Here is a 15,671-nt window from a genome sequence, read left to right as displayed (position 1 = left end):
TCCTGTAGCTTTGTAGTAAGTTTTGAAATTGGGAGTGTAAGTCATCCAACTTTTGTTCTTTTCAAAATTGTTTTGGTTGTTCTGTGTCTTCCGAAATTCTGTATGAGTTTTAGGATCTGCTTATTAATTATTGAAAAAAAAAAAAAGCCCACAAAAGCCAGATGGAGATTGACTGAATCTGTAGATCAATTTGGGGAATACTGTCATCTTAACAACATTAAGTCTTTTAATCCATGAAGATAGAATGTCTTTTTGCTTACTTAGTGCTTATTTAATTTCTTTCAGTAATGTTTTATAGTTTTCTGTGTACTTGAGTGTACTCACACCTTTTTGTTAAGTTTATTCTTAAGTAGGTTAATCTTTTTGGTGGTATTATTAATGGAATTATTTAATTTTTGTATTGTTTATTGCTAGGACATAGAGCACAACTGATTTTTACATATTGATCTTGTACCCTATAACCTTGCTGGATTGGTTTATTAGTTCCAGTTTTTTAGTGGATTCCTTAGGATTTCGTATATATAAGATAATGTCATCTCTAAACTGAGAGAGTTTCACTTCTTCCTTTCTAATCTGAATGCCTTCTAATTTCTTTTCCTGCCTAACTGCCCTGGACAGAACTCCAGCACAGTGTTGGGAAGAGTGGATATACTTATTTTCTTCCTGATCTCAGGAGAAAATCAAGCAATCTTTGACCACTACATTAGCTATGGATTTTTCATAGATGCCCTCAATCAGGGTGAGGAAGTTCCCTTCTATTCTTAATCAGTTGTGTTTTTTAATTTTTAATAGGAGAATAATTGTTTAACAATTCTGTTAGTTTCTGCCATACATCAGCATGAATCAGTCACAGGTATACATGTATCTCCTCCCTCTTGAACCTCCCTCCCACCTCCCACCCCATCCCACCCCTCTAGGTTGTCACAGAGCACTGACTTTGGGCTCCCTGCTTCATATAGCAAATTCCCACTGGCTGTCTATTTTATATATGGTAGTGTGTATATTTCATCATGACTTTTTCAATTCATCCCTCCTTCACCTTTCCCCACTGTGTTCACAAACTGTTCTCTATGTCTGCATTTCTATCTTCAGTTCAGTTCAGTTGCTCAGTCCTGTCCAGCTCTTTGTGACCCCATGGACTGCAGCACGCCAGGCCTCCCTGTCCATCACCAGCTCCTGAAGCTTGCTCAAACTCATGTCCATTGAATTGGTGATCCCATCCAACCACGTCATCTTCTGTCATTCCCTTCTCCTCCTGCCTTCAATCCTTCCCAGCATCAGGGTCTTTTCCAATGAGTCAGTTCTTCACATCAGGTGGCCAAATGATTGGAGTTTCAGCTTCACCATCAGTCCTTCCAATGAATATTCAGGACTGATTTCCTTTAGGATGGACTGGTTGGATCTCCTTGCAGTCCAAGGGACTCTCAAGAGTCTTCTCCAACATCATAGTTCAAAAGCATTAGTTCTTTGGTGCTCACCTTTCTTTATAGACCAGCTCTCACATCTATACATGAGTAATGGAAAAACTGTAGCTTTGACTAGATGGACCTTTGTTTGCAAAGTAATGTCTCTGCTTTTTAATATGCTGTCTAGGTTGGTCATACCTTTTCTTCCAAGGAGCAAACATCTTTAATTTCATGCCTGCAGTCACCATCTTGGCTGCAGCCCAAGAAAATAAAGTCTGTCACTGTTTCCATTGTTTTCTCATCTATTTGCCATGAAGTGATGGGACCAGGTGCCATCATCTTAGTTTTCTGAATGGTGAGTTTTAAGCCATTTTTTTTTTACTCTCCTCTTTCACTTTCATCAAGAGGGTCTTTAGTTCCTCTTTGCTTTCTGCCATTAGGATGGTATCATCTGCAAATCTAAGGTTGTTGATATTTCTCCTGGCTATCTTGATTCCAGCTTGTGAGTCATCCAGCCCAGTATTTCTCATGATGTACTCTGTATGTAAGTTAAATAAGCAGAGTGACAATATACAGCCTTGACGTACTTGTTTTCCCAATTTGGAACCAGTCTGTTGTTCCATGTCCAGTTCTAACTGTTGCTTCTTGACCTGCATACGTGTTTCTTAGAAGACAGGTAAGGTGGTCTGGTATTCCCATCTCTGTAAGAATTTTCCACAGTTTATTGTGATCCACACAGTCAGAGGCTTTACTGTAGTCAATAAAGCAGAGGTAGATGTTTTTCTGGAATTCCTTTGGTTTTTCTTTGATCCAACAGATGATGGCAATTTGATTTTTGGTTCCTCTGCATAATATGTTGCACATAACTATAATATGTGATACACACATATTGGATTAGGGTCTACCCTAATAACCTCAGTTTAATTAATTACCTCAGTAAAGATACACTCTCCTGGTAAGGTTATATTTTCAGGTCCTGGGGGTTAGAAATTCAACATGTGAATTTCGGGGGGTACTCAGTTCAACCCATAATAGTAAGTGTACACATATTTTTTTTCAATATCTGGAAAGAGTTTGTGAAGGATTATTGTTAATTTTCTTTAAACATTAGGTAGTATCCATTTAGTGAAGCCTGCTTGTTATGGCCTTTTTTTGGGTAGGAAGTAATCAAAACAATTTTGATTATTAATTCATTGTTTTTACTTTATAGATTATTAATAAACTTATAGATCTCTTCAGATTTTGTTTCTTCTTGATTTGGTGTCAATAGCTTGTGACTTTCTAGGAATTTGCCCTAGAAGACTATCTAATTTGTTGGCATATAGTTGCTCAGAGTATTCCCTTATAGTCTGTTTCATTTCTGTAAGGTTGGTAGTAATGTCCCCACTTCATTTGTGATTTTACTGATTTAAGGCTTCTGTTTTTCTTGATCAGTCTTGTCGATTTTGTTAATTTTTTAAAAGAGCCAATTTTTTGGTTTTGTTGATTCTACTGTTTTTCTATTCTCTAGTTCATTTATTTTCACATCAGTCTTTATAATTTAATTTCTTCTGCTTTTTTATTGGGATTTTTGTTTGCTCTTGCTTTTCTAGTTTATTCAGATTATTGATCTGAGGTCTTTAGTCTTTTTAAATATAAGTATTTACTGCTATAACTATCCTCCAACCATTGCTTTAGTTATATCCTAAGCTTGGAAGAAGGAAATGGCAACCCACTCCAGTATTCTCTCCTGGAGAATCCCATGGACAAGGAGCCTGGCAGGCTACAGTCCATGGGATTGCAAAAGTCAGACATGACTTAACGACTAAACCACCATAATCTTTGGTATGTTTCTGTTTTCATTCCTCTCAAAATATTTTCTAATTTTCTTTGTTATTTCTTCTTTGATCCATTGCTATGTTGTTTAATTTCCAGATATTTTGAATTCATAAAATATATTTTTGTTATTGATTTCTAATTTCTTTCCATTGTGAAGAACATACTTTGTGTGATTTTAGTCTTTTAAAATTTATTGGAACTGGTACATTTTATTGGAACTAATGTATAGTCTGTCCTGGGGAATATTCCATGTGTGGTTGAGAAGAAGGTATACACTGCTATTTTTGGAGTGTTCTATAGATATGTGTAAGTCTGATTGGTTTATAGTGTTCAAATCTTGGATTTTCTTATTGTCTTTTGTCAGGTTTTCTACCCATCCCTGAAAATGGGCTACTGAAGGCTGCTGCTGCTGCTAAGTCGCTTCAGCATGTCCGACTCTGTGCGACCCCATAGACGGCAGCCCACCAAGGTTCCCCCGTTCCTGGGATTCTCCAGGCAAGAACACTGGAGTGGGTTGCCATTTCCTTCTCCAATGCATGAAAGTGAAAAGTGAAAGTGAAGTTGCTCAGTCGTGTCTGACCCTTAGCGACCCATGGGCTGCAGCCCACCAGGCTCCTCTGCTGTTATTTTTGAATTGTCTAGTTCTCTCTTCAGTTTTGACAGTTTTATTTCTTGTATTGGGGGGTTGTTAGAACATTTATCTTTATAACTGCTTTATATTCCTGATATATTGACTTTTTTCTTATTTTAAGATTCTGACTCCATTCAATTATTTTGTCTTAAGTCTATTTGTCTTTTTTCATACAGTCATGACAGTTCTCTTTCGGTTGTTGTTTGCATAGAGTATCTTTTTCTATCCTTTTACTTTCAACCTATTTGTGACCTTGAATCTGAAGTGTTTCTCTTGTAGCCAATAGATAGTTGACTCATTAAAACAATCCATTTTGCCTTTTAAATGGAGGGTTTGATCTTTTTACATATAATCTAATTATTTATAAGGTAGGGCTTATGTCTCCCATCTTGCCATTTGTTTTCTATATATCTTCTCTTTTGTGCCTCAATTTCCCCATTATTTATTTTTTTGTGTTAAATAGGCATTTTGTAGTGTACCATTTTAATTCCCTTGTCATTTCGTTTACTATATATTATTTTCTTACTGGTTGTGTTTGAAATTGTAGTTAATATATTAATTTATAACAATTTAAGTTTGGGTTAATACCAACTTAATTTCAGTATTATACAAAACGTTGCCCCTATATATATATTCAATTCCATCCTCTCTCCTTTGTGTTGTTTATTGGTATACAAATTACACCATTATACACTGTGTGCTCGTCAACTCAGGTTATAATTATTGTTTTCTGTGTTGTCTTTTAAATCAGATGGTAGAAAATTACAAATAAGAAATGCATTTATACGCTTACCTCCGTTGTTATCTTTATTGGTGTTCTTTACTTTTCATCTGAGTTTGAGTTACTGTCTAGTGTTCTTTTAATTCAGTCCAAAAAGAAAAAAAAAATCCCCTTAGCGTATCTTGTAGGGTTGGTTCACTAGTGATGAATTATATCAGTTTTTGTTTATCTGTGAATATCTTCATTTTTCTTTCATATTTGAACACATTTATAATGGGTATTTTGAGGTCCTTTCTGTGAAATTTGATATCTGGTTGTTTCCAGAGGCAGCTTTTGTTGTTCTTTTATTCCCAAGGTGTATGGGTTACATTTTCCTGTTGCTTGCATGCCTCATAATTTTTTGTTAGAAATTGGACATTTGAGATGATATATTGTAGGACTCTGGGTACTCATCTCCCTTCTTCCCCAGCCAAGATCTGTTATTTTTGTTTGCCTGTTTTTTAGTGACTGGATTATTTTAGCAATATTTATTTTCTCCATCCTATAAAGTGTGAAGTCTCTGGTGTTGTTCCTCAGGGAGTGAAACCAAGCAAGACCCTCTGGGGCTCCTGGGTATAGAAGCATTTCTGTGTCCCCATTCCTTGTTTGTAGGGAACAGACCCCAACCTCCATGACCTTCCCTGTGTCCCAAAGGGCAGATTCAAACAGTTGCTAATCAAGGAAGGGAGGAGATTCAGAGACAAAGAAAACACAACCAAGAAACAACAGTGCCGCCTTGGAGGAGGGTCCTGTTTCTACCTCCAGATGGCATAGCAATATCTTTAAGCTCTTTATAGAACTAAAGTGAAAAAGTGAAGTTGCTCAGTCGTGTCCGACTCTTTGCATTGCAGGCAGACGCTTTACCATTTGAGCCACCAGGGAAGTCCTATAGAACTAAAACCCCCAGGAAATGCAAGGTGTCAGCAGTCCTTCATTCTAGAGAAGCCCTTCTGAAGTCAGATTAAGGGAACCAGAGAAGCTCATCAAGAGATTACCTGAGAGCAGATTAAAGGAGTGCAGGCCCTGCACACACCCTGATCCTTATCAGCAACCACACTCTTGAACTATTGCTCACCCCAACTCTGTCTCCAAGGTTTGATCTGGCACCAGTGCACAGAGGCTGAGTTTTCGGCATCAGAAGACCCAGCTTGGATACTTCCATAATCACCTCGGGATGATAATGGTATTGGTAAGTGCTCTTTCTTTCCCTGACAACACTCAGTTGTTAAACCCCACTAATTGCAAGCTTATTGCTCTATTGTTTCTAATAATGCCCTAGGGCATAAATTGTCCTACAAACTAATCAGGCCACCTGATTTGAAGAACTGACTCATTGCAAAAGACCTTGATGCTGGGAAAGATTGAAGCCAGGAGGAGAAGGGGGTGAAAGGATGAGATGGTTGGATGGCATCATCTACTTGATGGACAAGCTTCAGGAGCTGGTGATGGACAGGGAAGCCTGGCGTGCTGCAGTCCACAGGGTTGCAAAGAGTCGGACATGACTGAGGGAATGAACTGATAGGCAGCTAGGAATAGGATGTGAAACACTGAAGTTCTGCCTCTCCTAGGAATAGGGCCCTTCCAATGGTAGCTTGAGGAGAGGGAGCCCTATGTCCTTGGCTGCAGAAGTCTGGAGTCTTCACTGAGCTGGAAGAGGGAGGAGGGTGGTCTTTGTTCAAAGACTGCCTACTTGTGCCTTTGTTACCAATTTTGGGGTGTGTGTGTGCTTGCTAAGTCGCTTCAGTCATTTCTGACTCTGTGCGACCCTATGGACTGTAGCCCACCAGGCTCCTCTCTCTATAGGATTCTCCAGGCAAGAATACTGGAGTGGGTTGCCATGCCCTCCTTCAGGGGATCCTCCCAACCTAGGCATCAAACCTGTGTCACCTGCGGCTCCTGCATTGCAGGCAGATTCTTTACCACTGAGCCACCGGGGAAGCCCAATTTTAGGGGGTAGGTTTTCTCAAATATATGCACTAAAGCCACCTGTGCTCTAGACCTTATCTCTTCCTATACCCTCTAGAACTTTGACCTCTTTCTCTCTCTTCTTGAAAGACTCCAGTTCATTTTGTTCTTTTCCAGAAACATTTAAAACATGTTCAGGTCAGAACCATGGGAAAAAATAACCAACTCTCCTTCTAATCCCCCATTTCTCCAACCCTTTCTCTCCCCTACTTCACAGCCAAATCTTAAAATAATATCTAGAACTAGCCTCCACTTCCTTACTTCTCTCTCATTCCCAGTCTTTACTTTATCCCCAACATTCCACTGAAATTCTCACCCTAAAATTTCCATATTTCCAGATTCAGTGGACATTTACTGGTTTTTACCCTACTTGACTTCTCCATAGAATTCAACACTGTTTCCAACATTCACATGAGCACACACACACACACACACACACACACGCACACACACACAGACACACACTCTCTCTTACACTTCTTTAGCCCTTATTTTAAAATGTTAGTTTTAAAGAGGGTCAACAGTGTTTAGTTGAATCTCATTGTGTTTCACATACACACACACACACACTCTCTCTCTCTCTCTCTCTCTCACACACTTCTTTAGCCTTGATTTTATTTTTTAATTTTTTTTGAAGGATAATTGCTTTACAGAGTTTTGTTTTCTTCTGCTAAGCTTCAACATGAATCAGCCATAGGTATGCACACCTCACATCCCTTTTGAAACTCCCCGCATCTCCCGCCCCATCCCACCCCTCTAGGTTCTGCACCTCCCTCCTCTTCCGAATCACAGTGCCTGGTTTTCTAGAGTCTTAGCACTGCCTGGGGCTATCCTTTCAGGTGTGGGCTTGACAGTCTGTTTCTTGACTACAGGGACATTGCCTGGGCCATTCATTTTTCCTTCCCAAGTGTCTGGCATGGAGTAAGTGTTCAGTAAACACTCGCTGAAGTTGCGAATGGGTTCTCGCATCCATACACTGTGGGTGAGGGTTCCGCCAGTGTGGAGGTGCTCAGGGTTGTGTCTGGATGGCAGCCGTCTGCTCCAGTGCCTTGTCCTTGGGCTCCAGTGTGCTTTTCATGCTCATACAGCTGTTTCTTCCATGTTGTCCGGTTCTGCTTTCTCAAGAACCTGTTTCTTCTTTGTGAAGAAAACAAGAGAGGGTTCTGGCTGTTCAGTTGTGTGCTCAGAATTTGGAAGGTGGGGACAGAGAGGAGGAAGATTTGACTTCATGAGAAATGAACAGGAGATGAAAGGCAGCCAAGTTTACCTGGGTCTTGCGCTGTCCTACTCATTATGGTGTATTTGATCTGCAGAAAGCTGGGATCTTCCTCTGCTAGGCCTCAGAGGATGGCAGGAGCACTCTGGGCTTAAAGGCAGCCAAAGTACCAGGACGGATCAGAGCAGACGTTTTCTCTATTTATTACAAGTCTCATTACACAAATACAGCTGACTGGAAGGTCTAAAAGATCCTTCCAACCCTGATCCACCTGTAGGCGCAAGGACAGGGGCCACACTCACTGGCCGGGGAGCCCTTCTTGGAAGAACTGCTTGTCTCTCAGATGGTTCAGAGTCTTGGGGTCCAGCAGCAGAGAGAAACCCAACCTGGATGGACAACCCCTCAAAGCAGTCCTTGGTGGCAATGCTCTGGGCAAATTAGCAGCTTGAAGTTTCACAGTTTGCATCTTCCAACCAAACAAGTCAAGTCAACAGTTAAAAATAAAATGAAAAAAGGAGAAGGCTGGAAAAGCAGTGCTAGAAGAGGCTGTGGGTGCGGGAAGGGCATACAGTGGGCTTCAGATATATTGGCAGTTCCTTGATTTGGACAGATGTACGTCATTCTAAAATGATTCTTTCAGTTTAGTTCAGTTCAGTCGCTCAGTCGTGTCCGACTCTCTCTGAACCCATGAACTGCAGCACACCAGGCACCCCCATCCACCACTAACTCCCGGAGTCCACTCAAACCCATGTCCATTGTGTCTGTGATGCCATCCAACCATCTCATCCTCTATTGTCCCCTTCTCCCCCTGCCCCCAATCCTTCCCAGCATCAGGTTCTTTTCAAATGAGTCAGCTCTTCGCATCAGGTGGCCGAAGTATTGGAGCCTCAGCCTCAGCATCCATCCTTCCAATGAACACCCAGGAATGACCTCCTTCAGGATGGACTGGTTGGATCTCCCTGCAGTCCAAGGGACCCCCACAGTTCAAAAGCATCAACTCTTCGGCACTCAGCCCCCTTCACAGTCCAACCCTCACATCCATACATGATCACTGGAAAAACCACAGCCTTGACTAGACGGATTTCTCTGCCTTTGAATATGCTGTCCAGGCTGGCCACAACCTTCCCTCCAAAGAGCAAGCATCATTCAACTTCATGGCTGCAATAACCATCTGCAGTGATTTTGGAGCCCCCAAAAATAAAGTCTGACACCATTTCCCCATCTATTTGCCATGACATGATGGAACCAGATGCCATGATCTTCGTTTTCTGAATGTTGAGTTTTAAGCCAACTTTTTCACTTTCCTCTTTCAGTTTCATCAAGAGGCTCTTTAGTTCTTCTTCACTTTCTGCCATAAGGGTGGTGTCATCTGCATATCTGAGGTTATTGATATTTCTCCCGGCAATCTCAGCTTGTGCTTCTTCTAGCCCAGAGTTTCTCATGATGTACTCTGCATAGAAGTTAAATAAGCAGGGTGACAATATACAGCCTTGACGTACTCCTTTTCCTATTTGGAACCAGTCTGTTGTTCCATGTCCAATTCTAACTGTTGCTTCCTGACCTGCATATAGGTTTCTCAAGAGACAGGTCAGGTGGTCTGGTATTCCCATCTCTTTCAGAATTTTCCACAGTTTATTGTGATCCACACAGTCAAAAGCTTTGGCATAGTCAAGAAAGCAGAAATAGATGTTTTTCTGGAACTCTCTTGCTTTTCCATGATCCAGCGGATGTTGTCAATTTGATCTCTGGTTCCTCTGCCTTTCCTAAAACCAGCTTGAACATCTGGAAGTTCATGGTTCATGTATTGCTGAAGCCTGGCTTGGAGAATTTGATTCTTTACATACATTTAAATGGCACTGACTTTCTGTATGCATGTAATATCTTTAAAAATTTTTAATTAAAGAAAAGAACCCCAAATGTGAAAGGCTGTAAGTGGATGATGGAGCAGAAATGAAGCTGAAGAGTATAGAGAAGGAAGAGGCGAGCAATGGCGGGAGATGACATCTTGGATGTGGGGATGTTGGCCTCAGTTTCTCTTCTTCTGTCTGGATCCTGGTTCTGCTTCTAGGTGCGGGAGCCCCACTAGCATGCCCAGGATTGAGATACTTGCCACTGTGAGGGATGCCATGGCGCCAATCGTGGGAGCCGTGGTCCCAGATACAAACAACTCAGGGAGGAAGTGTCCCAGTGCGAGGAAGAAGGCCCAGAGCGTGATGCAGTAGAGTGTTTCGTTGTGAATGTCGATGGCGCAGAGGCAGCGAACCACTGATGAGAGCAGTGTCCAGATTCCATAGGTCCGAGCTTGGAGGCCATTCACCAGGTCTGGCTTGCCGGTCTAGAGCTTTTCATAGAGAAAGGTGTGGTCTCGGAAGCTCTGTAGTGAGTTCCCCGCGGCTACGATGGATACCATCACCAGCCAGCTTCGTAGCACATTCAGGAATCGGCTCATGGCTCCCCTCCAACCTGAGAGGGCTTTTTGCCTGGCAACAGCACTCTCAGCACAGCAGCAGCAGCAGTAGTAGCAGCAGCAAAGGAACTCTAGCCTTTATTTTAAAACATTAGTTTTAAAGAGGGTCAACAGTGTTTAGAAACACAATGTCATTGTGTTTCTCTCAACACCAACTTACTTACTGTAAGATCATTACTTATAATAATTTATACTCATTATTAGTATTATACACACACACACATATATATCAGTTCAGTCGCTCAGTTGTGTCCTACTCTGCGACCCCATGGACTGCAGCATGCCCCATGTCCATCACCAACTCCCAAAGCTTGCCCAAACTCATGTCCATCAAGTTGATGATGCCATCCAACCATCTCATCCATTCACCCCCTTCTCCTCCTGCCTTCAATCTTTCCCAGCATTAGGGTCTTCGCATCAGGTGAAGCATCAGCATCGGTCCTTCCAATGAATACTCAGGACTGATTTCCTTTAGGATTGACTGGTTTGATATGTTAGTGTAAATTACTTTGGATTTGTTTCTACTTTATATTTCAATTAAGACCTTATGTTGATTTAAAGGGCTTCCCTGGTGACTCAGATGGTAAAGAATCTGCCTGCAATGCAGGAAACCTGGGTATGATCCCTGGGTTGGGAAAAAACTACATATAGTTGTTTATATTATTTCTGAATTTCGTTCACAGAAAGGAATTTTCAGCATATTTGTTAGAAAAAGTTGGTGCTAGTCTGGGAGATTGAGAGTTTCTGCTGTAGCAGTGCCAATTTCCTCTTTCTAAAGAGATCCAGTGCAAGTGAGCTTCTGCACTTCCCAGTGTCCCCCTTCATTACTTTTGAAACAAATTCAGCTTCTCAAATAGCTGAATGATAATTCTCTTTAACTAATATGAGTTATTTTGGTTGTTCCTTAGTTCTTATGTGAGCTACCAAAATGATGGATATTTTTTCATCTACTTTATCCCTTCTTTTTAAACTTACCTCTGCCAGCCTTATGCGTGGGAGGATGCTTGCTTGCAAACCTCCAAGTACAAAATTTTGTTTTTCTATTGAAAATTATTTGTAGTGAAGTTTTTTTCTGGCTGTGGTTCTTATTTTGGAAAACTCTTTTCACAGGCTCAAAATGGCAAGGCCATCTTTTGGTTATTGTTCCCAAGAAATGGTTTTCAACCACTAGATTGCTTTCTGCACATGGGTTTCTGTTTTATTTCCTGGTACGAGACAATTCTGGTTGCTTCAGGAGAAAAGCTTGACTGCATGACAGGTGGGTGTTCTGTGAAGAGTTCCTGTTTTCTTGATGGACCCAGAGCCGATGTGCGGGACCGCCTGGGAGCATCCTACATGGAGCACACAGAGGGCAAGACTGTGGCCGGTGGGGTGTTTTCTCCTTCTACTTTTAAGAGAACAGGGTTTGCAGCAGCATCAGCAGTACCTAACCAGGACAGCCAGGGAACCAGAGTCCAGGGGAAGCTTAATGGGGCAGACAAGCACTGGCTGTGGGCTGCAGACTGTAGCACAGCAGACACTAAGAAAGCCATCGAAGCCCGTGTCACTCTGTCCAAGGATCAGCATCGTGAGTGGCACTTGGGAACTTATTAAGATGAACAGTCCTCATTCCTGACCCATGGATCCAAATCGAGGTGTGGACAAGATCCTGATGCAGCTCCTGTGCACATTATGGCTTGAGGAGCACTGCTGCTCTCAGACCACAGCACAGACACTGCTCCCTCCAGGAAGTCTTCCTGGTGCTCCTTTCAATACCCCAGCACTCTGTCACCTGGATCTCCTCTGTGTCCTCACTGGCCTTGTTGCTGCAGGTCTGCATGTCCCTTCCTCAGTGCCAACCCAGGCCATTCTGTGCTCACCTTGCAGATGACCTGATTCAGAGCATATTCTAATCAGAAGGCCCACTGGGCCAATGAACCAATGAATGGGCAGGTGATCAATGAGACAAAAATAACAGCCTGCAATTCATGGGAGGCTAGGTGTTTATTTTTGCTGCTTCTCAGACAAGCTCCTCAAGGTAAAAACAAAACACGCAGTTTCAATAGCATAGATTTTAAACGTCCAACCTCATACCATGGCATTTCAGGTTTCCAGAGCATTTTGGTTCAGGCACTTTTGTACCCAGAGGCACAGAGAATTTCCCAGGCTGGAAGGGAGTGACTTATTCTCATGGGGGTGCGGTTGTCAGCTGCCTGGTGAGGTACGGAAGAGCAGCAGATGACACCAGGTCAAGGCCAAACACACAGCCCACCCTGCCTTTCATGAGCAGGTTGTCCAGCTGGGGTGTGCTCAGGTCCTCTGCTGCACCTGCCCCCCTGAGGAGCACCTATAGCAGAAGGTGGGCAGGGAAGGGGAGGGAGCGTATTAGACTTGGCTCTGTGTCAGCATCTTTGGTGTAAGGAAACATCCCAGGCCCAGGGAGGGCCGGAGGAAAAGGGCAGCTAATACTGAGTGGGGCTGACAATCCTTGGTGAGTCCCAGCTGCCCATGTTCTCCCTGCTTCCTATCTGCAGGAAACTGATGGGCATTTTTGTCAAGCAAATGCTGAAATCTCTGCTTCGCCCACCACCTTTCCAGTGAGCTTCTCTGAGGCCAAGGCTGCCGCTCCATCAGGGCGCATCTGGGAGGCAAGCTCACGCCGCTCAGCTCTCGAGCAGCAGACAGAAACATCCGCAGGAAGCAGGCAGTTCTGTCTGCACTGCTTTCCCTCCATCAGTCCCTGGCCTAATGAGATACGCTTGCACTTGGCTCCTTTTTTTTTTCCTTTTTACTCAAGGACCCTAATGCGCTCCACAGACATGAGCTCATGCAGTCTCCATGGGGAGGCAGGAGCGTTTCTTCTGTGGCTCTCCTGGGTCAGCTTTTGCCAGCTGACTCTCTTTATTTCATGAGATGGTTAGCTAATATCACCAACTCATGGATGTGAATCTGAACAAACTCTGGGAGATAGTGAAGGACAGGGGAGCCTGGAGAGCTGCAGTCCACAGGGTCGCAAAGAGTCGGACTTTGTGATAGAACAACACGATGCCCCCTGGCCTGGGCGACCTAAGAATATAAGCATGATCAACTTCCCCTTTCAGGGTACATCTCACTGATGTCTTCCAGCAGAACACGCCGCTTTGCGTTCAGAGATGACACATCATCCCGATGCTGCCAGGGGCTGGGGGCTTAGCCGAGAACAGCTGTTTCTCTCCACAGGGGAAATAAAAAGTTTCAGTATGAATCAGTGAGGGACAGCATACAATCCAAGGACACATGGCCTGTGGCCTCTCTTGTGCTTTGGGGCAGCAGTGTTTCCCATTTGTGGTTTTGGTGGAAAAGCTTCCCACCTTACCCCCCACAGCTATTTTGAAATATAACCCTGCATTAGGAAGAACTTGGAGCCAGTGTAGCTTTGGGGTGTTCAGAAGGCAGGTTCTCTGCCTGGCGGCAGCAGGAAATTTGAAAAGTCCCCAGCATTCTTCCACAGGACAATTCAGTGAGGACTATCCATCCTTCAGCCCTCTGGCTGGGGCCCCGAGAAAAGCAGGCATTGTTTTCCCCTCCCCCTTGAACCAACTTTTAGAGGGTCTGCTCTCGGGGAGACGTTCAAACTAATGATTTACAAGGTGAGAAGGCACAGTGGTTTAAAGAACAGTCATCACCAACTTAAAAATAGAAGAAAAGTACATTTGTTCTCAAGACAGGGTTCATTAGTGGCTCCGGTAAGGAGGTGATTTCACACTCCCACAGGAGGACCAATTTGCAGCTGGTGGGGTGATTTCTGACTTTTAGGAAAAAAAATCTCCCCAGCTCAGGGAGGATTAGGGGTAGCAGCCTCAGCCCCAATTGTTCCCCCTTCCCACCTCCTAACCTGGCAAAGGATGAACCTTCAGGTGGCTCCCTGGGCACAGACCTGGGCTCACCCCCACCCAGTGCCCTCAACCCCGCCTGGCCTCCTGCTGCAGCCAAAGGAAGGGCGGCACCCTGCTCCCTGGCGACTGGTCAGCCCTGTGCACCTGGATTGGGCTCCAGGCAGAGCTCTTGTCTGCCCTGCTACCCGAGAGCCTCAGCTCTGCAAACGCCTAGGGAAAGTAGCAAAATGGGCAGGGGGCAGGGGTGCGCACACGGATGCAGTCATCAAAGTACCAGCCTCTCATTGCCTTTTCTGTGCCAAGTGTGCTCAGCTCTCTGCAGATGTCGCAAGTGTGAGCTGCCCTTCTCCTAACATCTGGCACTGGCTTTGAAATCTACAGGTTGAAATCTCAGGGACTCAACTTTTGAGCTAATAAGTGTAACTGTAAATCCTGTTATCTATATGAAATACATGTGGACATATATATATATATATATCACACACAAGCATGTCATTTTGAATATTACTGCACACATCCCAGGAATCCAGATCTCGGCCCACCAACTTGTGTGTAATTCTGCTGTCCTGCATGATCGAGAAGTCCTGGCAAACTCCGGGCACTGTCCTGCCTGCGTCTGGCTCCCCGGAGCTGGGTGCAGGCCCGTCACACGTGGCTTGTCTTCTGGGCCAGGGAGTGGTCCGCTGGCAGTGTGAACCTGACGGAGCCATCCTTCTCCCAGCCCCTCCGGATCTTGGTGAGTCTGCGGCTGACGCACGGCAGGAGAAACAGGCCTTTGGCCAGGATGATAACACAGGGCACCAGCAGGGTGAGGGTGAAGGTGGGGGGCAGGAAGAACTTGTAGCGGCTCTCCTCGAAGGCGCGGGTCCAGCCGTAGGTGAGCGTGTGCAGGGTGCTCAGTACCAGGGCCACAAAGCCCAGAGTGGACTGCGGGGGAAAAGAAGGCTGCAGTAAGGGTGAGGATGGACAATGACAGGGGAAAGAAGCAGGGTGGCTTTAGTGGGGCTCTGGGTTCAAATCCCAGCACCATCACTCACTCTCTGCGTGATCTTATTACTACCAAAACTCTCTGAACCTCAGTTTTCCCAACAGAAAAACAGGAACAATGCTTGTATGCCAATGTGTGTAAGAATTGATTGATTCATAAGGACTCAATAAAACAACAATGCTTTTCCCCAAACTGTATTATTCATACCTCTAGTGGCTGCCAAAGGACTTAAGATGGAATTAAATTCAAAGAAGTTTAAAAACATTAGTAGTTTTGTGTATATATTCATGCATATAGAGTAATAAGTGTCTGCTAGCATATCAAAATCATAATTTCACAGATAATATTTGGCATAAGGCCAAGAAAAAAACAAGTGAATTTTAAGTTGATTTAAAGATAAACACAGGGACTTCCCTGGTGGTCCAGTGGTTAAGAATCTGCCTTGCAATGCAGGGGACGCTGGCTCCATCCCTGGTTGGGGAGCTGAGATACCACATGCTATTGGGTGCTGCTGCTGCTAAGTCGCTTCAGTCGTGTCCGACTCTGCGTGACCCCATAGATAGCAG

The 15,671-nt window shown here is 43.9% G+C and overlaps 1 protein-coding gene and 1 long non-coding RNA gene across 7 annotated transcripts in view; one reads left to right on the top strand and one right to left on the bottom strand.

Annotated features, from left to right (window-relative positions):
* The first annotated feature begins 743 nt into the window (after window positions 1-743).
* LOC132659324 (uncharacterized) lies at window positions 744-13,263 on the top strand. The gene is made up of 2 exons (XR_009599628.1): window positions 744-5,804; window positions 8,625-13,263. It is a non-coding gene; the product is annotated as an uncharacterized LOC132659324 (long non-coding RNA).
* The window catches only part of STEAP3 (STEAP3 metalloreductase), a 51,921-nt gene continuing 48,477 nt past the window's right edge, over window positions 12,228-15,671 (bottom strand). For all 6 annotated transcript variants that reach the window (XM_042243959.2, XM_042243960.2, XM_042243958.2 and 3 more), the window contains exon 5: window positions 12,228-15,044. In XM_042243959.2, coding sequence (XP_042099893.1) covers window positions 14,763-15,044 — 282 coding nt within the window. In that variant the 3' untranslated portion in view covers window positions 12,228-14,762. The remainder of the gene's footprint in view (window positions 15,045-15,671) is intronic.

Source organism: Ovis aries, chromosome 2 (genome assembly GCF_016772045.2).
Source record: "Ovis aries strain OAR_USU_Benz2616 breed Rambouillet chromosome 2, ARS-UI_Ramb_v3.0, whole genome shotgun sequence".
NCBI lineage: Eukaryota > Metazoa > Chordata > Mammalia > Artiodactyla > Bovidae > Ovis > Ovis aries.
Note: the sequence above shows the minus strand (reverse complement) of the source record. Positions and strands in the feature narration are given on the sequence as shown.